This window comes from Megascapheus bottae, chromosome 12, assembly GCF_031878675.1.
Source record: "Megascapheus bottae isolate mThoBot1 chromosome 12, mThoBot2.hap1, whole genome shotgun sequence".
Classification (NCBI taxonomy): domain Eukaryota; kingdom Metazoa; phylum Chordata; class Mammalia; order Rodentia; family Geomyidae; genus Megascapheus; species Megascapheus bottae.
In genome coordinates this window covers 22312588-22336915 of record NC_143520.1, presented here as the reverse complement: position 1 = coordinate 22336915, position 24328 = coordinate 22312588, and the positions used below count along the sequence as shown (strand labels likewise).

The 24328-nt window shown below is 39.2% G+C and overlaps 1 protein-coding gene across 2 annotated transcripts in view; it reads left to right on the top strand.

Moving 5' to 3' along the window:
- The first annotated feature begins 7036 nt into the window (after positions 1-7036).
- Upp2 (uridine phosphorylase 2) overlaps positions 7037-24328 on the top strand; it is a 29780-nt gene continuing 12488 nt past the window's right edge. The window contains exons 1-5 of one of the 2 annotated variants that reach the window (XM_090342801.1): positions 7037-7249; positions 10894-11011; positions 17771-17929; positions 20656-20770; positions 23916-24125. In XM_090342801.1, coding sequence (XP_090198927.1) covers positions 7188-7249; positions 10894-11011; positions 17771-17929; positions 20656-20770; positions 23916-24125 — 664 coding nt within the window. In that variant the 5' untranslated portion in view covers positions 7037-7187. The remainder of the gene's footprint in view (positions 7250-10893; positions 11012-17770; positions 17930-20655; positions 20771-23915; positions 24126-24328) is intronic. The other variant, XM_090342802.1, reaches the window with a different exon arrangement.

The window sequence follows — 24328 nt, the reverse complement described above, 5'->3', positions numbered from 1 at the left end:
CTCCTCCCTCTCCCTTTCCCACTCTCCTTCCTTCCCTTCCACTTCCTTTTTTTTCTTTTTCTTTTGTTCTTCCGCCTCTTCCCCCTTCTTCCTACTTCTCCTCCTTCCCCTCCTTCTTACTTCTCCTCCTCCCCTCTCCTCTCCTCTCTTCTTCTTTCTTCCCCTCCCACCCTCCCATCTCCCCCCCACCTCCACCTCCTCCTCCTTCATTGGAGAATAGGAAATTAAAAGTTTTGACACAGTGTGAAGACATATTACCAGTAAGAGAAGCCACAGATAAACCAAGGCATTGCAAGTTGTGTTCTTTTGCTTTGAATACTGCCAGAAGAACATAATTTGATGTCATTACTCACCCCCTAGCACTAGTACACTTAGTACATATTTGGTCCTCAGTGATAATCACGTCGAGTAACTTGTAAGCCACTTCCCAGGTATAATCTCCAAATACTTAGAAAAAGATTCCTCTAAAATAGTTGCCAGTGGTCAATTCCTTGTTTTTGTCTGCCTTTATTTTTTTCTAATTACCCTATTGTTGTTTTAGAAGGGATATATCGTGGGACTACCTTTACATATCTGTCATCTATTCCCACATTCTCTTCCATTCCCTTCTTCCTGTCTCCACCTATTCTATTTATAGAAATTGACAATGGTCAATTTCAATAAATAACCACACAGTTTGAAACTTGCTCTTTGATTCATTATTTTCGATCATAGTCCAGACAGAAATCCTTGCAAATCTATTCTGTAAATATTAGGAAATATAATCCTGGAAAAACTACATAAAGGTTTGTCAGTTAAGAAGCTATTCTCCTCATACTTTTTCCACTTTCATTGTAAAGGTTGTCATTCTTATTTTTAGTTGGAGAAAGACATGAAGCAATCATGTGTTTATCATAAAACACAATCTCATACAAGATCAGCTGGTCAGGAAACAAAAGCCTACTTTATAAAGTTTCCAGATGCTGGTGCTTTGTGGGTTCTGGAAAATATGGTATTATTTCGTATTTCTGCATCTCTAGAACAACCATGAAGTGACTCTCTGATACTGAAAACAAGAGGCTGCAGTTCTGGGCAAAGACTGGATTACCTAGAATCCTCTAAGTGACTCAGGCAGGTGTCAATTGCAGGGACATCCTCAAAGGAACCTCCTAGAGAGAAAATGTGTACCTGCTACCCTCTGAGCCCTTTACATGGCCCTGTTCAGGAGCCTGACACAAACAGAGCATTGCATTTAACAAAACTGCAGGGGGTAAACAACACATTTCCTGCAGTGTGTCACATTTGTGCTAGGGTTACACCTTTTATTGCCTATATATAGTAATTATAATAAATGTACTGCTTTGGCATCATATTACTAAGGTCTTTTTTTTTTCTTTTGAAGTGCATGGTCTTTTTCATAATACATGTCCCTATCCATTTTTAGCCTAGCAAAGTTGAGTCCCTGCTGAGGTAATATTAGGGGAAAAAAACCAAAGATTTCAAACCTGAGCATCCAATAACACATCAAAACAAGTCCTGATGGATTTAAACACAGAAATTGCTAGAAGTCAGAGAGAATGCTGGAGAGAATATGGGAATGTCACATAGGTACAAAGAAAAAAATATATATAATATACATATAGATGATTTTCTTTATACATATTTATATATAAGACCATAGATATTTATATATAAATATATATATTATATATGGCTACATCTAGTCTGAGAGTGAGAAGGCAGAAGTAGTGATAGAAATAGACTGGGGTCTTTGATTACCTTTCACCTTTCTGGAGGAAATTTAATATATCCAGCCAGACATGGCTCAGGCTGAGACCCTGGAGCTTAGGGCCTGCATTTTTCCTGGGTCCTGGAGAGGTGTGAGTGTGAGAGAAGCTGTGTGTTCAGCCCTTGTCTATGGTCAGGAGGGTGTCAGTGTCATGTCCATTCTGGCCTCTATGGACCTGCTTGTATCACGGAACCCATAGATGACACCCAAAACTGCTCCAAATCTCTCACAAAAACTGCAGACAGTACCTCACAGCAAAGGCAAAAGATAATACAAGGAACACAGGGCCCCGGAAAACCTACCCTTCCTCACTGCCCACATATCACAAAAAACCTTGGCCTGACCACCCACTCAATGCTTGTCACTTCAGACAGAAGCACGTCCAGTGGAGGAAATTGGGTACACAAACAATTGGTCTAGTGAGACTATGAATCAAAGACACAAAGATGCTGATACCTAGCAAGTTTAAATTCACCATCCGCTGTCCCAGCTTCTGGGTGGGTAGGGTAATAAGGAACATTCCATAGGTAATAGAAGACAGGTACATTTTCTAGGCACATGTATTTAATCATGTTAAAATGCAGCACATCTACACTGTAAGGAAACAAGTTGGTGTGTGCATGTGTTTAAAAAACATTCCTGCCTTTTATAAAGATTTTGTAGCAGCTACAATAAATGTATTGGAAAAAATAAAATTAACACTTAAGGAAAGATCTTTTGATCTTTTGAGCCCAGAAACTTTACTGTTTGACCAGGAGGGACTGTTGAAGACACTTAGCATGAGTTGAATAGGGCACATTAGCCTGGGAGGTGGGTAATTGTGTCTTCTCTATTAATGGATGCCAATATTTTGCAGAAGAAATCAGAATAACAAGAACTGTCTTCCTCATTTCTTTATCTCTGGCTTTTCCTGCATTTCTTGGAGCATTGTGCCATACACTCAGTATATATTGATGGAATAAATGAAAAAACACCAAAATGCATACTTTAAGTCTCTTTCTGAAAATCCTTCATAATACCTTGGGCAGAATAACAAAGTCAGGCAGAAATAATAGGTAGTAAAGCCAGCAGGATCTGGAAGAGGTACAACCTTCATTAGCCCATTCCTGCACTGGGACTGTCAAAGGAGGGAAAAGAGCAGAATTCTGTGTCTTGCCAGTCTATAGACTGTGAGGTTGATGTGTGTATGTGTGTGTGTATGTGCATGGATGCATGTAAGGAACACTGCTTCCAGGGCTGTACTTTCTGTAGTTCCAGGTGACCTCATATACCTTCTGGACATTCTATGGAGAGTCGACCTGATGGCTGCCACTTTCAGGGTTGGCGTTGATTCTTCTGAAAAAAAAAATCCTAATGCCTCAAAGAAATAAGCCTACCTCAGGGGTTAGGGGACTTGATTGTTGGCTTGTTTATTATTTTTGCTGATACTTATAGTTTGAACTCAGGGCCTTGCATTTGCTAGAACCATGACCATAGTTTGGGGGGGGGAAGGGGGAAGAGGGGTTGATCCTGGGGCTTGACCTCAGGGCCTAAAATCTTTCTCTGGGTGTTTTTGCTCAAGGCTAACACATCTACCACTTGAACCATAGAGCACTGATAGCTTTTTGGTGACTAATTGGAGATAAGAGTCTTGCAGACTTTCCTGCCTAGGCTGGCTCTGAACCTCAAACCTCAGATCTCAGCCTCCTGAGTAGTTAGGATTACATTTGTGAGCCACCAGCACTTAGTCACATTGTTTTTTGTTGGTTTGTTTTAGTTATTTTTCAGTCTTACACATTTTACCTAGTTTAAAACCATGATCCTCTTACCAGTATCTCCCACATAGCCAGGATAACAGAAGTAAACCATTATCACAGTGCCTCAGTAACTTTATTTTCCTGGGTTGGCCTTAAACTGTGATTTTCCTGTCTCAGCCTCCCAAGTAGTTGTGGGTAGCTATCATTTGCAAGTGACCAGCATCTGGCATATATGCGTATACTCATTGATTGAGCTAAAATATGGGGAAGAAAATTAAGGTGCCTTTAAACTTGTGTTTACTGTGTGATTTTTTTAATCAATCCAGCAATGTCTTGTGCATAGCAAAGTTACATTATTAAACTAGTTCAGAGATAAATTATTTAAGTGTAAATGCACTTTACCTGTATTATAATCAGTGAACCCTATTTGGGCCTTTTATTTTTTTTAAGTGGCAGAAATTTCAAAAACTAAAAGCCACCTGGGCTTGTGATGTTCTAATGGAAACACTTGGGAATAGAAACCACAGAGAGCTACCCACTAGTGGCTCTCTAACTGTGACAATGCTTTCTATTATCTCTCTATTTTCCTCAGTGTTCCCTGTGCCAGTGCAGAGTTCCTCATAGTTGCCCCACCCTTCTGCTAGGATGTAGAAGCAGGAAAACTCAGAATTTGAGGTCAGCCAGAGATAGTTTAGCAAGATCTTATCCCAAAAACAAAATAAGGTGAAAACAAAAGGACTGGTGCATGTCTTGTCTAGCAAGTGGCCTAGGGTCAACCCTCAGTACAACCAAAGAAGGAGAAGAAGGGGTGAAGGAGTGAGAGGAGGGGGAGGGGGAAGGGGAAGGAGGAGAAAGTGGAAGGGAGGAGGAGGATCAGAAAGGAGAAGAGGGGACAGAGGAAGAGGAGGAGGATAAACAGCAGTAGCAGCTGCTACCCACAGCATCACATCTCCAAGAAACTTCCTGCACCCCACATCTGGCTTTGGTATCTCTCCTTTTCACTTTCCCAGTGGCTGTCCTCCATCATTCACCCTGACCCCTTTCCCAGTGGAGTATAAGATTCGTTAGGGCAGACATCATCGCCTTTCCCTCTATAGTCTCCAGGTTAAGCCGTGTCTAGCACAGATGGATGTCTGGGCCCTTGTGTAAGGTGCTGGGTGCTCTGAGCTCCTAGCTGTGTCACTCCCTGCTTCTGGGGGTGGCTGCTGCCCTTAGTCCACACATTGATGGCTCACATCCTCAGCAGACATTGTGGTAACTGGGAGAAGCCTAATGTCCTCCAGCTGCAGTAGAGAGGCAGAGGCTGGCTTAAGGGAGATAGTAAACTGCCATGGGAGCAAGAATAAGAAAATGAGGAAACTGATGGGCAGTGAGGCATTTTTTCACTGACCTGGGAAGTGTGTATCCTGCAGATCCTTGAGCGAGGGATGGCGCTGGCACGGGTCCTCATCTCATACCACTGGCTGTGTTGTGTCACAGGGCTCTGCTGGCACCCAGCCCTTGTTGACAAAATACTCAGCCCAGAACCTGAGTTGCCCTTGGGCACTCCTGCATGCATGCTTGTAAAAAACAAAATGGTTTTCCTAATTTTTGGTAGGGGGACTGGCCTTTTGTAATACATATAATCTACAAACAAAAATAAAACTTGCAAACAACAACAAACAAGTAAATCCAAAAAAAGCAATGAACTATAAGAGTAGGATGGAGTCTTCAGAAGACTAGAACACTGGGTAGACTGCTTGGAAGACAGGAATGAGTACTCTACACTCATAGATTCTACAACACAAGTCCACATTTCTCCCAAATGTGGATGGCACGCTCCATGAGGGGCATGTGGTGTGAAGTCCAGACATCATAGTGGCTCTTACCCCACACCATTAGTGACCAAAGTCATTGGAGACAGAATCTGTATTAAAAGCAGGCATGCTAATTAGTCTAATTAAATCATTAGATTTATTAATTACCTAACACTTACCCAATTAGCTAACACTTTCATCTGTCAGAGGCAGTACTAAATGCCAAATTGGAATTTGGTGGTCTTCCTCATTACTCCCTACAGATAAATGGAGACATGTGCATGAAATGTCAAATAGAAGCAGGATGAGCCCAGGGGCCAGTAGGCATGGGAATTTGAAAATGCCAGTGATTATTGGAAAAGGGCAGCAGGTAAACCAGCTAGAAGGTGTCAAGAAATGAAAAGACATCCGTATTATTATTAACAACAAACAAGAACCACTGTCCCGATACGCAAAGGCAGCATGCACATTCAGGCTTATCTGGCCTCCAGGTTTTCCAGTATACGTTTTGTCCATGATCTTTGATATCTTGGGCAGCGGTAAGATTCATTCTACACTCATTCCCAACATAGGCTTCCCTATTTTCTTTCCTTCCCATTCCGAAAACTGCTGTCTAGACATAGCGGATTAAAAGATGCCAGAGTCAAATTTGTGGAGATTTCCAAGAATAATTGCCACTGAAAGAGAATCAACCTAGAACAGAGGACCTCTAGAAGAAATGAGCAGGTGTTTGCTGACTGTTAAGCAAAATCTTTTCTTGTGGGTATAATGGGACTTAAACTTAGGGCCTGAGTGTTTTCACTTGGCATTTTCACTTAAGGCTAACACTTGAGCCACAAATGTCTTTTTGCTAGCTAAATGGAGATAAGTCTCTCATATTTGTTTGTCTGTGCTGGATTTGAACCAAATTTCTTAGATCTCAGCCTCCTGAATAGCTGGGATCACAGGTACTGGCCACCAGTGCCTAGCTTGTTATGCACATTCTTAAAGAAAAATTCATGCCCAGTAAAATGTCTTCTATTTGTTTCTATTTGGCCCTTGTGAACATTTTAGCTTCAAATTTTCTTGAAAGTCATAATACCAAGTTCATGAAGTTTTCACTAGCATAAAACTTGAGTTGTTTACCACAGAGGCCAAGAGAAAAAAGGATGAGGATGAAGGTCTTCTAGTGTCTTCCATATTCATCTCCACTACATGAAAAGTGAAAGAAAAACTGCAGATCTCTTCACATAGACTTTTTCTGAAAATAGCAGGTTAACACTCCAGCACACAGGTTAGTCGATTTAAGAGGCAATCCAGCATTTAACTACCTTAATAGACCCTGGAAAACAAGCTTTGTTTAGCTATCACACCATGTTTGTGAACTGGAATGGGCAAAGTTCAGATGAAGGGGCACTGTGAGGGCCTGAGCTTGGCTGTTTCGCTTATTTGTGATGACAAAAAGAGCGAGAAAGAAATCAAGTGGACAGAGGTGGAAAGGGATGTGAAAATGAAGTGTTTGAGAACAGAAAGTTCTCACATGTCCTGGACACATTTTGGGAGATATTTTGATGAGGCCGGTGTGAATAATGACAAAGGGCATTGCCCACACCAAAGGCAGATGGAAGGGGAAAGTGCTCTTATAAACTATTAACAAGTTAACCAACCTGGTAGAGAGATAGGGTGCCACACCTTCACAGAGAAGGTGGGGAATGATGCTTAAAGAGGTACACGTAGTATAAAAGGACATACGAGGAACAATATTTTAAATGACCAGAACTCTTGCAAACAATTTCAGAAGAAAATACAAATCTTAAAGGAGGGTACAATTCTAACATTATTGTGACTCCAACTATAATTAGATAGTAAATTCCAATATTTCACTTTCCTAATAGTATACTTCAAAGTATGGCTTCCATTTTACCTGCCTCCAATAGATCCATGATACCTGACAAGAATGCATACAACGGGTGAGTAACTTTGATTTTGGGCTTTCTTTCCTGTTACATCTTTATTTTTTTTTATCAGAGGGAAGTTTTCTTGGATTTTATGTGAGATACTCATATAGTAACACAAATTTCTTAGGCTTACTCATAATATCCTTGAAATAAGTTCAAAATACAAATGAAAGCAAAATTCAAAACTGCTTTCCAATAACATTTTCAGTCCTTAGTTCTTGATTTGGTATGGTATTGAGGAGAGGATTCATTTAAGGAAATGGGGCAAAAGAAGTTACCAAAAATATGCAAAAGTTTAGCCGACCTGCAGGAGTGAGCACAAAGTCAAAGTTCAGCTTGAATTAACTATGGAGTACTGTTGGGAGCCAGAGTGGAATCAAACTGTACCTTGACTTGCATCAGATGATGGCTATATTGTCTTATTGCTTTCTGGCCCTATTCTATGTAAATGACCTGAGAATTACCATATGAATGTAACACCTGGAGGTTCCCTGGGAGAGGAGGAGGGAAGAAGGGGGAGTGGAAAATAAACGCGGCAGTCTCGGCAGTCTTTGCCTGGACTGCGGACATCCCGGACCCGGTGTGTCTGTCTCTCTTCTTTTTCTTCCTAGTCCTTGTCCCCTATTTCAGGAACCCCAATCTGCGAACTCTGGTTTGCTGCGGGTTGGCCTCGGCAGAGTACAACCTTTTAATTCCATGTCTATGGGCTATTTCTGAGGAATAATTAAAGAGGCTTCTCTGCCCCAGGCAGACTCAGTTGTGTTGTAGAGTATTATGAAATGATTTCATATGCTTTGTAATGGACTTTACATAGAATTCACTTCTGAAATACTGTGGGTGTTATTCATCTCTGGGGTAGACATAAATCTGCTGAAGCTGCCTGCGCATTTAGCTCCAATTCCTGCCTCAGGTTAGCAGAACATAATAGAGCATTAATCTTTATGAGGCTTTAAGGATTTTCTTTGAGGTCCCCCGATTTGCTGAGTGTTATGTGAAATGTCTTGCCACCATGTCAGCATTTTACAAAATTCTCCATTTATCCAAGCCAAACAGTTACTATGAAGTGGTAAATCACTGAAACTTACTCCTCCAATCTGATGAGATTTGGTTGCTTCTACTAGGTATCTTCCCTTTGTCCCTCCCACAACTCTTAGCCTCTGGCAATCACCATTCTCCTCTGTTTCTTCTCCCCCATCCCATATATAAGAGAAAGCACAGATTATTTGTCATTCTTTCCTGGAATATTGTACTTAGCATACTTTCTTCTAGTTCCATTCATGTTGTTATCTATGGCCAAATTTCCTTTTTTAAAAAGCAATGAGTAGTATTCCTTTCATTAAAATACCACATTTTCTATATTTATCCATTTAAGTATACTCAGGTTAATTTTAAGTTATACTGAATAATGCAGAAATGAGCATAGTAATGCAAAGATATCTTTCATATGTTAATTTTAATTCCCTTTGATATACACTAAGATAGTTCTACTTTAATTTTTTTTATTTTTTATTGTAATTAATAAAAGGGTTACATGATATTTGTCAGATAGAAGGTGCATTAATTCACATACATTGATACCCTTTCACATGTCTTGGTACCCGTTACCCTCCCCTCCACCCCCTACTTTAGTTTTTTTTTTTTTTTTTTTTGCCAGTCCTGGGCTTGAGCTCAGGGCCTGAGCACTGTCCTTGGACTTTCTCAAGGCTAGAGCTCTACCACTTGCGCCTCAGCACCACTTCCGGCTTTTTTCTATGTATGTGGTACCGAGGAATCGAACCCGGGTCTTCATGCATGCTAGGCAAGCACTTTAACCACTAGGCCAAACTCCCGGCCCCTACTTTAGTTTTTTTAAGGAGTATTTGTACTATTTTCCATAATACACATTTATATTTAAGATATATATATACTTATATTCACTTATCTGAATCAATACAAGAGAATATAACCAACAACCATATTGGTTTGAGTGTAGGCACAGGACTATCTTAATATGAGCTTTCTCTAAAAGCCTAACTCTGAGAATCTAAGAATGTATTCACTAAGACTTTGAGTAAGAATCTTTTATACCTATTTTTGAGGAAGAAATTAATAGTATTTTTCTGTACTTTGAGCAGTTAAACCTAACTTAACAAATGGGATTTGTTTAAAATTTAGGGATTAAAGAAAATTATGAGACAGCTTGTGTAGGGAATTTAGAATCTTTCTGGGAAGACAGAAATTAGCTATGATAATGTGAAATGTTATTTAATGGCACTGATATAAAACAAATTCTTTAGAAACATAGTAAGGGGAAAATAACATTGAATTCAGAGGGAATATTCTCTTTTTTTAGTAAATACTGAAGAGTAGTCTATTAATTATATATATACACACCATATTTTCTATTTTCTCCCATTTAAGTGTACTTAAGTTGACTGTATATTTTGTATATTTTGCATACATATTGTATATTTTGTATATATCTTGGAAAAGTCCTCAGGGAAGAGGTGATAACTTGAAGTGGACTTTGAAGAATGAGCAGGAACTTGATAAGTAAAAAATGGGAGGAAAAGAGTGAAGAAGTTCCAGATTATTCTTAGCACAGATGTATTGACTCACTGTGGTACAGGGCAGATAATTCGTTATGACTAAAAATTAAGTGGTGAAGAGGTATTACACAAGGCCTGTGTATATATTGCAAAGTCTGTACCACTGAGTGATAATCAGCCTTTACAAATTCTAATTCATGACTCAGAATCAAAATTATTCACTATACCCATTTCACAGATGAGCAAATGAAAAAAATAACAAAGATAATGTACCCATGGTTGTACATTAGTATATTTCTTTAAACTGGTAACAAAACCCAGGTGGTTTTACTCTGGAATCCAGTACATTATATTACGCATCCTGCTATTCAGAGAAAGACCTCTAGGGATACTATGAAGCTAATTGGGAGGACTGTAAATTTTCTGGAAGCATGATATAGCAAGATTTCTGTAAGTCTTGGCTTCTCACTTTAAATCAGGTGACTGATATCACTTTTGTAACAGAGTGTTTATGAGATCAAATGAGTTGAAGTATTTATTTTATGGAGTTTTCATGAAATGTATAGATTTTTTTATTTTTGTATTTTTTATTGTAATTAATAAAAGGGTTACATGATATTTGCCAGATAGAAGGTGCATTAATTCACATACATTGATACCCTTTCACATGTCTTGGTACCCATTACCCTCCCCTCCACCCCCATCTTGGTTTTTCCGCCCTTTCCTATCAAATTTCAAATAACCAAATAAAAATAAATTCAATATATCAGATAACAAAGTGAGATACTATACCAATATGAGATAACCAAGGGACAGCAAAGGAGATGAGAGATAACATAGTACATTGAGGACAACAGTCATTCGTTATATGGCTTTTGTTTCAATATCCTGGAGGTCCTTTCAATTAGCTTCATACTATATGGCTGAGTTCTATGCCTGGCACATGGTTAGAACACAGCAAATGTTAGCTACTTATTATCATTATTGTACTGCATTTAATAATATAAGAAGTTTTATGCTTAATATTTTGGCCAGCAGTAGGAACAGATGTAATCCAATACCCCTTACCTTCTGTGTACTTTCTTTCCAAATTCTTTACTCCCTATGTATGTGTTCGTGTTTCCCCAGGAAAAGGTTTGTACATGTTAAAAATCCTCACCTGGATACTATGGATGAAGATGTTCTCTATCACCTGGACTTAGGAACAAAAACACACAACCTACCAGCAATGTTTGGAGATGTAAAGGTAAAACTACTTGTAAAGTCAAGAAAAGTAATTGTTTTCCCTCAGTTAATTTTTCTTCATTTTTGCAAACAAGTTTACTACTGTGTCTAGAGAAATGTCAGAGACCCCAATAAAAGCCAAAGTCTCACAGTTTAGGGCACAACCATCAAGACCAATGACTTCTACCCCAACGAAACAGAAAGGCACCCAAGCTAGATCCAATACAAACAGGATTACTTGCCTGCTCTGGTTCCTGGAGATAAATACAATTTTATTGACAGTGTTACTTGGCATTCAGAATTCCTGATGCCTTAGTAGATTCAATTTACAACTTAATATCTTCCTTTTTTGCTGGACCTCACTAATTCTCATTTTATTAAATCATAGAAGAATTCAATAAGACTAACAATATACTTCCACTTCTTGAAAATAACCACTGCATAATATTTCTTCTTACTAAAAATTTGGGGATTGGGAGTTTAGCCTAGTGGTAAGGACGTGGATTTGATTCCTTGGTACCACATAGATAGAAAAAAGTCAGAAGTGGTGCTGTGGCTCAAGTAGTAGAGCTCTAGCCTTGAGAAAGCCCAAGGACAGTGCTCTGACCCTGAGTCAAGCTCCATGACTGGCATAAATAAATAAATTAATTAATACATTAATAAATTTGGCTGGGCATGATGGATCATGCCTGTAATCCTTGCTACTCAGGAGGTTGAGATCTGAGGATCATGGCTCAAAGCCAGCCTTGGCACTAAAGACAGTAAGATTTTTTTTTGTATTTTCAGGATAATATGTAGAGGGGTTATAGTTACATTCATCAGGTAGTAGGTGCATTACTTCTTGCACATTGATACTCCTTCTCATGTTCTTGTCCCATTTCCTTCCCTCCAGCCCTTTCCAATCATCTTGTTTCCCTCCCTTCCCTTTCCTATTTCAAATAAACAAATAAATGTATATACAATGTACCAAGTAACAGTCAGTTACGGTAACAACATGGGATTAACCATAAGAGCAAAAAAAGAGAAAAGAAATAGCATAGTACATTTAGAATAACAATCACACAAGATAAAACCTCTTGTTTCATATCCTAGAGTTCATTTCATTGAGTCTCATCCTATATGACCTTAGGTGCACAGCTTTTGAGCTATTGTGATCCTCAGCTAGGAAAGTCCTATGTATGCTAATTATTACAAATGAGGGAAACCATTGAGTCTATGTTCATTTGGGCTTGGCTTACTTCACTTAATATGATTTTGTTTAGAATAATTTATAGAAATGGCCAAAAGGAATGAATTGGGAAGGGTCAAAGGAAGCTTAAAATTGTACTCGAATGGCAGAGCTGGATCTAAGTCCAAATCCCAATTTTCTTTTTCATTTTGCCAGGTGGACTCTGAGTGGCAGGAAGTCCAAATAGTATATTAATTGCAACAGGGGAGGTAAACAAAGAGGGTGATGAAGAAGTGGAAATAGGCTAGAAGGAAGGACAATGAATAATAGGATGAAGATAGGTGAAAGTCTAGAAAGGAAGGGGGAAGGAGGAAGAGAAGAAGGAAGGAGGGAGGGAGAGAGGAAGGAAGAAAGCAGGAAGGAAACAGGTGAACGATGTCCACTATCAGTAAGTGATAAAATTGTTCCTCCTTACTTCTCTCCGAGGAGCAAGCTATGAGGGGTGTTCAGATTTGTTGGCAGCAGCACAACCTACCATTTCTCCGCTCACCACTACACCACTGTTCCTTGCCTCTGCTTCATCTTTTTAGTATAGCATGTCTCTTTTCTATTGTTTCTGAAGTTTATATTCAGAGCCAGTGATCAAGGTTGTCTTTGATGCACATTAGTTGGGTTTTACATGGATTCAAGTGTTAGGTTTGGGGTTCATACCTCACAATGATTTTCCTAGCCTTTCCTAGGAAAGACTCTGATGAGTGGAAAGCTTAGTATAATTAAAAATCTAAGGTAAACATCTAGTTAATAAATTTTAAAAATAGAATATATTTTTTAAACAGAGAATGATGTTACCTGCATGACCGAGTGAGTGTTTCTTCTCTACCACTATACAGGGCAATCTGTTATTATTATTTTATTATTTTTCTTTGCTAGTTTGGTGCTTGAACTCAGAGCATGGGAGCTATTTCTGAGCTGTTTTGCCCAAGGGTAATATTCTACTACACAGCTCCACTTCTGATTTTTGTTTGTTGGTGATTAACTGGAGATAAGAGTCTCACAGACTTTCCTGCCTAGATTGGCTTCAAACAGCTATCTTCAGATCTCAGACTCCTGCGTAGCTAGGATTACAGGCGTGAACCCCCAGCACCCAGCATAGGGATAGTCTTTCTTTTTCTGAATAAGAAGATTCTAGGTTCAATTTCTTGATCTCTTAAATCTCAGGGCAGCAATTTTCACTAATAAGAAGGAACACAACTGGTCATTACCAAAAACTCAGTCTTGTCTTCATAGAGATCATGATCATTATTCACAACATTATTGACAATGTTTAATATTCTTGGAGGAAAAGAGAAGTCTAGCAGTACAAAGGTTAAAATGGAAAAATTCAGGCAACAGATCATTTCCTTCCTATTACTATATATATTTTTAAAGGTTTTGCTCTCCAATACTGCAAAATCTCAGTGGATTAACACCATGCAAATTTACTGCTTACATTAAGCACACAGAAAATGTTCCTGGTTGATGGGTGACATTCCTCAAACTTAATACTCAAGGAGCTGCAGTGTCACCTTCAAGGAGTGGCTTGCAGTTTCCCTGGATGTCAACCCTCATCCAGAGGTGAATGAAGACGTATGTAGAGTCATAACATAGCATCCATTCCTATGAGTTAGGGCCACTTCACTTCTGCTCACGTGCAAGTGGCAGGAACACAGGCATCTGACCTCATCTAAGTGGAAAGGACCCTGAGAAGTGAAGATTTATCAGTGAGCTCAGAAAGGAGAAACCACTGTGATAAATAGCACATCAGAGTCTGCCACTCTCGCTGTAGAAAAGGAACCAATTCAGAAGTGTGGTGGATGATCTGTAGAAGTTAGTTTTCAAAGTCAACATCAAAACGTATCTTTTGTAATGTCTTCTACAACTAAACACAAAGCCCCGTGTTTGATTCCTTGGTACTACATACACAGAAAAGAAAAAAAAAGCCAGGGAGTGGCTCTGTGACTCTAGCCTTGAGAAAGCTCAAGGATAGTGTCTGGGCCCTGAGTTCAAGCCCCAGGACTGGGAAAAAAAGTTAAAGCAAAAAAAGAAGGGGGGGCGGGGGCAGGAATGTATTGGTGGAGCACTTACCTACCATGCACGAAGCCCTGGCTTTGATTCCTCAGTATCACATATACAGAGAAAGCCAGAAGTGGTGCTGTGGCTCAAGTGGAAGAGTGCTAGCCTTCAGAAAGCTCAAGGACAGTGCCCATGCCCTGAGTTCAAACCCTAGGACTGGCATAAAAATGACTAACTTGCATCTTCCAATCTATTTCAAGAAATTTCATGTAACACAGAAAGTGATTATTTTATGACTATTTTAGGCATTAGTTTTATATTTATTTATGTATTTATTTATGTATTTATGTGTGTATTTATTTATTTATTTATTCATTCATATCAGTCAAGGGGCTTGTCCCTGAGCTCTGAGCATAGCCTGACTGCTACCCTGCAGTCTACACTTTGAACTGCAGTGCCATTTCTGGCTTTTGAGTGATTTTGGGGGGGATAAGACTCATGGACTTTCCTACCTGGGCTGGCTTCGAACCAGTAACCTCTAATCTAACTTCCTGAATAGCTAGGATTACTACTAGCATCTGGCCTTGAACTCCATTGTTAACATACAAAAAACATAAACTGCTTTTATATACTTGATTAATACAATGTGGCAAAGTTAGATCTGCTGAGATATTCAGAGTATTTGGAAGTGAGTTTATTCTGACAGTTGGCAAAGTCCTTCAAGTATTTTGTAATGCTTCTGACACCCTCCCAATGTATTTTTTCCAATGTATTTTTATCTTCTTTGATGAAACCAGGACAATAATTTTCTCATTTGGAACCTAAATTAGAGGCACTGAAGTTCAATGTTGGTTGGTGGTCTTCAGCTTTATTTTACTTCTCTTTAAAGTAGCCAAATTGCAAATCATGTCTAGAGACGATGTTTAGGAACTCTCATTTAGGAGTCAAGGTTTCAGGAAACTAAGCTGCTTCTGTCCATGCATATCATCTTTATGTCTCCAGAAATATGCAGAAATTCCTGGTGATTACAGCAATATCTATACTTCAAAGAAGAGTTCAACCCTCAAGCTATTCCAGCATCTGTTTTGGTTTTATGGTCAATCTGAACAGTTGTAATTTACATTCACTGGTACTACACAGTGAAGTTATTTTCAAACTACTGAAGGCTTTTTTAAGTTATATTTTATTGTCAGGGTAATGTCTAGAGGGGCTACAGTTACAGTCATCTAAGGTAGGTTTTTTTAAGGCTCTTTTCATACATAGATCTTGAGCCAAGTTTCAATTTTCCATACCTGTAAAGGAGAAAGTTCCTTCAGTAGTTGATAACAATTTTTAATTCATCTTAAACCACGGTCTTATCATCTTTGCTACCCAATATTTGTGGTTGATTCCGATTGAAGCTCATTACTAGCTCAAGACTCCACCAGTGAAATGTCTAACAAGCCACAGAAAAGACAATAATAAGGGAAGATGAGAATCAGAAGGCTTAGATAAAAGGATAATTCCACCCCATCATTGAGAATGAGAGCATGTGACACAGGAGTTATTGCTAAATCATAGAATCAGACCACCCAACACAGTCAATCCTTTGTGAATGGAGTACACGCTCTCCAACCTCAGCTCCTTATTGTTTCCTTAGATCTCCTTTATCCATGGAAGGCACAGGGCCAGCACTCTTTCTGATGGCCTGCCCAATGCTGCCCACATCAGTCAGAAAACACAAACTGTCTTTTCTTTCCTAGAAGACTTGAATCAGCTTCATTGGTGAAAATTCTACAAGACAGAAACTGTATGTAAGCTCAAAAGATGGACCAGGAAATTATTACACAATATGGGCAATAATAGTCACTATTTGTGGACACTGAGTAGGTGGCTGGATCTATACAGTGTTCTTTGTCATTTGTAATCTCATTTCATCCTGACAAAAGTCTCTGGGGCCTTCTGGGCTTTCTTATTTTGGTCTGAGATGTATAGAGAGTTTGAGCCAGTTACTTAATCAGAAATGGGTTGGGGTTCAAAGCCAGGCGTGCCTCAGCTCAAAGTACAGGCCAATAACAGTCTGTCTGCTGTGGAGATTTTGTTTTTCAATGTATGTACCACTCTGCTTGGCTTAGATTACTTGGTGGCCTTTTTTTCCTGATCCCTTCTATGGGCTCTGTGTCCTTCTCGCTCTGCGACTCTCTGTGGCTGACCCCTAGTGGTACTCACTCAGCTGGCTGTCCATCTGTTCCACCAGTAGTCCACACTGATTCTCTTCCTGGCATTCACCTCTCTATCCCTAACATGAGGTTGCAGAGGAACATGAAAATTTTTATTACTGTATTTCCTTAGATGCAACACAATGACTCTAACACCCACTCTAACTTCATGGAGGCTGGACTGTGAATAAAAGAAAAACATAATCAGATTATTGGGAGAGATGAAGGTCTATAATGATTGGAATTTTTTTTGTGTGGGTCATGGGGGTCGAACTCAGTCTCTCTACCCTTAAGCCAAGCCCCACTTCCCGTTTTCTAGAGGTTAATTGGAGATAAGAGTCTCAGGTCTTTTTGTGCCCGGGCTGGCTTTGAATCTTGATTCTCAGATCTCAGCCTCCTGAATAGCTAGGATTACAGGCATGAGCCACTACAACGAACCAAGACTGGAAATTTCCAACAGTAATATCTGTTCCATAAGAATTTTTTTCTCAATAAGAAGTCAGAAGTCTTGACATAATTCCTTTACATCTTAAGTTATCATAGTACATTAGTAACAGAATCAGATGATTTGGGTGGGGGCATCAGAGAACACAGGTAAAACTGGGCATTCTCCCTTTACCCTCATCGCACTTCATTCTATGTGCTCCATTCTTACATGTGAAATATCTATCCAGTTAAAGCACAACCCTAGAATGTTTATACAAATTTAAGAAGCTAATTGATCTTTCTTTTCTTTTCTTCTTTCTTTTCTTCTTTCTTTCTTTCTTTTCTTCTTTCTTTTCTTCTTTCTTTTCTTCTTTCTTTCTTTCTTTCTTTCCTTCTTTCTTTCTTTCTTTCTTTCTTTCTTTCTTTCTTTCTTTCTTTCTTTCTTTCTTTCTTTCTTTCTTTCTTTCTTTCTTGCCAGTTCTGGGCTTGAGCTCAGGGCCTGGGCACTGTGCTTGGGTTTTCTCATGGCTAGAGCTCTACCACTTGAGCCACAGCACCACTTTTGACTTTTTGTATGTGTGTGGTACTGAAGAATTAAACCCGAGTCTCCATGCATGCTAGGCAAACACTCTACCTCTAGGCCAAACTCCCAGCCCTGATTGATATTACTTTAAACAAACCACCAAGAAACATCTCCTTGAATCACTTACTAAGATTTTGTGATTTTCTTTCTTAATTTAGTATATAAAATTGCATCTGGTAGCTTCCCTTTAGGAAGTAATGGTGGAAATGTGTTCACTCCCCCCACCATTATCCATGATATCTACACATAGTCTTAAGTAAATTAACTAAACAAGAAAATAGAAGCAGGAGAGTTGAAAGCAAAAGGTCTGTTCATGTCCCAGCAACTACAGCAGGTACTTTTTTGTGTTGACAGTTTGTCTGTGTTGGGGGAAGTCCCAACAGAATGAAAGCATTTGCACTGTTTATGCACAAAGAGCTTGGGTTGACTGGAAGTGGAGATGACATTCAAGACATCTGTGCTGGAACAGATAGATATTGCATGTTCAAAACCGGCCCGGTACTCTCCATCAGTGTAAGTATGCAATGCTGTATGTCAGTCAGACTTCACAGGCTAAAGACAAAAATGGAAAGTTGTTCCTAGTTCTTTCCCCTCTCTGCTTTGCCTTCTTGTACAATTAAACCAAGTGTTCAGGTATGGCACTCGTTACTGAGAAGGTTCCTCAGGGCAGAACCTAGCAGGTAGACTTGGTTAACTTGCTTACTGGCACGGTGTAGCGATTCAAGTTAAAGAAAACACCCAAATGCTCCCTCCCTCTTTACGTTTTATAACTGATGAACAGCCTCCCCTCCCAGCCATTTTCTCTCCTCTGTCCCTCATATGGCATTGAGAATGCCAAGCTTCTAGTGTGTAGGGGACAATTTTCAGAATTGCTAAATGGGGTGTTTTAACACTAGGAGAAGCTTGCTACATAGCTGCTAATGTGTTGCCACAGGATTCTTGTAAATTGCTCTTCCTCACCTAGACCATGTCAGCTTTTATGGACATGTATTATGTCCTAAGACAAAATGGAAGTGAATTATCCACAGTTGTCAGGAATGTACAGACTATCACCCATACATGATATGTGTTTAGGAGGGTGTCTGCACTGCACACAGGTACCCAGTGTGTCTTTCTCAGCTTGTCTTCTGCATAGGGCTGTATTGTGAAGCAACAGACTGAACACTGCACCTCCCATAAAGGCGCATAAGCAGGCATGCCAGAGGATGGGGGAAAATCTTGCAGAGGTGTGACAACGCTGAAGATCTGAGTGGCAAATGGCTTCTACACTAGGGGACAGTTACCACTCACTGATTGCTAAGATCATTGGTAGCACTCCGAGGTGGAGTGCAGGTGACCGTGGCTAAAGTCTAGGTTAAATGAAGGAAAACGTATTCAATGCTAATGTGGAAGCCATGTTGATCTCCTTTGAGCCCAAGAGTACCTAAAAACTTACTTTGGACTCAGATGGCAAAAACCATTCCTGTATTCGTTCAATTGTTTCATAAACAATGATAAAATATCTATATTAGAAGGGATCTGAATATCCTCTGATTCTGGAAAATCTTTTCTTGCTAACTATCATGGGTCATTTAGACTATAATTGGACTTTTGCATATTAGATAAGGAAAGACAAAAAAAGTAATTTTATTAAAAAGTAAAAGTACCATTGTGAGCAGTAAAATTTCAGTACTATGTATAGCAGGAAACTGGTCCAGCTGGACTGTGAAGGAGTCATTTTTTTAATCTCAGTGTCTGTGGTTAGTAAATTAGAAGTAGTGCTTACCAGAAACTGAGGTAATGGATCCAGTTGGGGGAATGGAAGAGGATGATGAAAGGGCTGACACCGATCAAGATGCATTATACTCGTAAGCTGAAGTGTGAAATAAAAACATGTACAATTTTTTTTAATTAAAAAGAAAAAAAAATAGGCATTACCAGCGAGCAAGGCATTCCCATTAGGCACTCCTTTAAAACATTTCCAGAGTTGCTGGTGTGTGTGTGTGTGTGTGTGTGTGTGTGTGTGTGTGTGTGTGTGTGAATGTGCTATCTCTGTGTGTGTGTGTTTGTGCTGTTGGTGTGTGTGTGTGTTTGTGAGAGAGTACAACTTAAGCAAAAATACATCATTTTGTTGTCATTCACCATCAAATGGTGAAATAAATGATAATCATAAACTTACCAACTAGCTGACTACGAAGGAACCTAACATCTCAAACAACAATTTGTCCTCTTAATTCACAGTAGGAAAAAGTAATAGCTTATTCATTAGGTGCAAAGCTAGTCCAAAGCTTCAGCCTTTCTAATCTGAAACAAACAAATCAATATGGATTTCACTCTTGGATCTAAGAGGCTTCCAATGTGGTCAGAATTCAGGAACCAAAAATGCTGAGCAGAAGATTCGAAGTTTCTGAGTTTAATAACCTTGTTGCAAAGGAAGGTTGTCATGTATAAACATTAGAACCCTGGCTCCAGTGATAGGAGGTCAGTGTTTGTGCTCAAGTGTAGAATATTCAGAGGAACAGCTTTGACTCTCTCCTACTATGTTAGGAATGAAGCAGACATGGATATGAATCTCAGTTCAAGTTTCTACAAATGACAGCAGAATTATTAGAATGTGGTATAATCATCAGGAGTTACTAAATCTAGCCAATGTTGACCTCTTTTCTGGTGAAATCAATTCTACTGCTGAAATTCTAACTGTTGAAGAAAAGACTAGCATTGGTATCAATTTAAAGTCACCTACCTGTTTAACCTGAGCTTCACATTTTGGGTAGAAATTGAGTTCACATTTCTCCCCTAAATCTCTTCAGAGTTCACCAGAGTTAAGCAAACAATCAAGCCTACATGAGAACAACGAAAGGGATTTACAAGTTCACTTAGTAGGGCGGAGAAGGACTGCTGATATGTCAGCCAAAACTATGCTTCCTTAACAAGGCAATTATGCAACAAGTTCTTTATGTAGGCTCATTGTAAAGAGCCTTATAGCACCACCCTGCCACACCTGGACACTAACATCCTGCCAGTTCTGCTCTTGAAGATGCAGTGAGATGCTCTCTCTGGTCCTCACAGATGGATACATCCATCAGCATGTCATGTAGGCGTCACTTAGAGATGACTTATGTTTTCCTCAGCATTGGCAAAGTCTTAATGATTATGTAAATTTATCTGAGGGCTGTTAACTTGTGATGAAGGAAGGAAATACGTCCTGTTTATGCACCCATTTGTGAGAAGTATAATGACTTTCTCTTTTCTCTCAACAGCATGGCATGGGCATCCCCTCCATTTCCATTATGCTTCATGAACTCATCAAATTACTCCACCATGCACGATGCTGTGATGTTACCATTATCAGAATGGGTACATCAGGAGGAATCGGTGAGATGGCTTGATTTCTACCATTTAGAACACAGTGATTCTTATGTGCAAACTTATGTGCATCCAAAGTGCTCCAACATACTCGAGGCAAACAGAAATCCAGCTGGAGGTTGAACTTGAGGAAATTTTAAGGAAATACATTCATATTCTCATTTTCTTCTTCTTTTGTTTCTCTATGTAAACCTAATTAGAAATATTCATATGCTGAAGAGTAAAATGACTAGAAATGTGTTTTGAGGGTCATAATTTTTTCCCTTCTTTTTCCCTTCCCCTGTTTTCCCTTCTTTTTTGTCCCATTTCCCTTCCACTTTTCTTTTGACTTGAACATATTATGGTAGCTCACTATGACAATGAATTAGTGATCACCCTGTCTCAGCCTCTCAAGTGCTAGGACTATAAACAGTGCTGGGACTATAAGCCACCATTCTTAGCGAGGAGAGAGTTTTGAGTACTAGAAACTTTGTAAGTGATAGAAGTTAAGTGTATTCAAGTAAAAAGATTGCAATGATGGTCTTTTTTATTAATTAGCCAAATAAGTAGGCCTCATAGTTCTTAAGAAAATAGTACATCTGGCTCATCTCCACAAGTACATCTCTTTTCTTGTCTTTCTCACTCGTCTCCCAGATAGCAGTTAACTAGGCTTTTAGAGAAGGTCAACTGATGCCTCCTAAAGTTGTCCTAGAGCCCATTCACTTTTCTTCTTTCTTGTCTGGTCAGGCCAACTATAAAAGGGCCTGCTTTTGGGTTACAGACTGTGCTAAGGTAAATCTTTAAAGAAACCTCTTTATTCTACCTTTTCTCAAGGAACAGATATGACAAAGTCTTGTCAGGGCGTGCTTTCTTTGTACTACTATCACATGAAAACTCAGACAGGACATTTCAGAACATTGCACACAGAAAGTTTTGATTGACAGAGTGGTAAGATTGAATGGGCACTATAAAAAGGAATGGCAATTTTGGACTAGGTCTTTGGATCAGACAAGGAAGAATTCTGGAACAAGGCTAGACCTTAAAAACTCCTCCAAGAATTAGAGAAATGGCATATGTAATATCACAGCCACAGATGGCTAAGCCATACTTCATTAAAAGCAGGCAGATTCAAAACATTGTGGCCTTTCCACAGCTGTGATCCAGAAACAAAGTCCAGTCAGGGCCCTTCACACAAGGGAGACGGGACGTTTGTGGATGTCCAAACAAATGAAAAAGGAGAATGTAAGCTGTTTAAGTTACATTACAACTCCTTCCAGATTATAATTTGTCAAATAATATTCCCAGTAACACGTAAGTGGGTAGCCACACACTGGTAACCGCACATTGATATTAATGTTGCTCATGATTCTTGGGCTGTGAGATATGTGGGGCGGTGTACTTAGCTCACTCCTATGGACTGCATCATTCTGGCTGTAGAAGTTGCCACTTCATATTCCTACGTGCCCAGCCAGGACAAGACACTCTAGCAACCACTCAACTCATTTGTTTCTTGGCAATAAGATATATATATATATATATTATATAGTGACCAAATGGCATCAAAATCACAATGAAAATCTATGAATGATGGTGTGAATACCTTACAGCCCAATTAAGAACTCTAAGCTTATAAATAAGATGGGCTTACTTATTTATTTATAGACATAATTGTCTCTTAAACGAATAAACATCTTGATAAGAAGAAAAGTATTGGAGTGAATATATGTTGCTTTGGAGAAACTAAAGCCAATATCATTTTGGTTGCACCTGTGTTCAACTTCACTCTCAATTGCTTTCATTGTAAGTCACTGAAGAAGCCACTTGCTTAGACTATATACAAAGTATCTAACCATCAAAGCTCTGTCTTCAGAGGCCATCATGGGTCTTGAGCAGCATCTTCTATAGTGTTCTGTAATTAATTCTACCTTGATCAATACACCCAGAATAAGGCAAAGCTATATAGCAGAGACTGGTAAATTTACTCATGAAGTGCTAGACAATAAAAACTATTTAGGGCTTTGCAGATGATGTGTTTTGTGTTGAAACTTCTAAACTCTGCACCATGACTCAGAACTAGCAAAGACAGTATATAAATGAAGGCACATGATTATGTTGTAATAAAACTTCATCAACTTTATTTACTGAGACAGGTGGGCTGTTGCCTGTGGAGTATAGTTTGCAGACACATTCTGGATGGTGTCTTTACTGAAACATTTACTTATTCAGAAGATTTTATTGAATGTCATACTATATGATGTGAGACCTGGGGAGAGAGCAGTGAGCAAATACTGTCTTGCTTTCACAGAGGTTCTGTTCTATCAGAAAAAAAAAACAGATAAACATGCTGTAAAAAGTATGAGTGTTAGGATGTAGAGAGTCTAGGGCAATATTAGGGCATATCATCTTTGTGCTCTCAATAGAAATCAAGGCCGAGTCTGGGGCAACTGAGTAAAATGGATCCAGGTTGCTTTTTATGTATTTGTGTTTACTCTTTTGTTCTTTCTCCATGAATTCATACCTCCTTCAGGGAAGGACATCAGCAGACACCTGACTGTCAGAAATTGGAGAGGAGGAAAACACATTACAGGAAGGGAGAATAAGAATTAGCAGAAATTGGCTGCTCAAGTGAGCGGGAGTCCCTTGAGCAAGCCAGATTTTATAGCAATGGAAGGTCAGATGAGAGGCTTAATTTACATGGAGTCAGGGAAGAGAGGGAGCAAATGTGATGAGAATCTGAAGGAAGAGAGGAGGGAACTGCCAAGAAATTATAGTAATCAAGGAGTTGCAGAGAAGATTAACTATCAAGTAGTCACATCACTTTATGAAAGCTACTTGCTGGCAGGCTCATTTAGTTTATTCCTGACCTAATTTATTCAAAAACGAGCCTGAAGCCTGCTACTAATTTGCATGTCCAAGAGTCATGTTTGTCTTGAAAGCTAAACCCCATCAGGTTGTAAATGTGAATCTGGAAAGACAGCAAATGGAAATGCCTGTTCTGGATGTTATTTAATTGCGTTTGGAAAAGAAAATAATTTTAAAGATGAAAACACAGAGAGTCCTTAGCAGCTAGCATTAATTAATGTTGGCAGAATAAGTTACAAACTATGTATCACTCTACATAAGGGAACTCTAAGTGATGGTTTTCCGTGATGACTGATGTACTCATGATTTTCAGGGATTGCACCAGGCTCAGTTGTAATAACAGATACGGCTGTAGACTCCTTCTTCAAGCCCCAGTTTGAGCAGGTAATTCTGGACAACATTGTCACCCGCAGTACGGAACTTGACAAGGAACTGGCAGAAGAGCTATTCAACTGTAGCAAAGAAATTCCCACCTTTCCAACCCTCATCGGCCATACCATGTGTACCTATGATTTTTATGAAGGTGAGAATAATTTCTAACGTGTGAAAACAACAGAAAAATGCCAGTAACTCTTTGTGATGCAAATCCATAATTTATATTAAAATTCTGCTTTAGGAAATTAATACTTGTGGATTAAAAAAAAGAAATGGAAAAGCTTTTTAACATACTAAACCACAGACATACAAGGGTCTAACAGGCATCAGAGAAACATGCAGAATGAATTT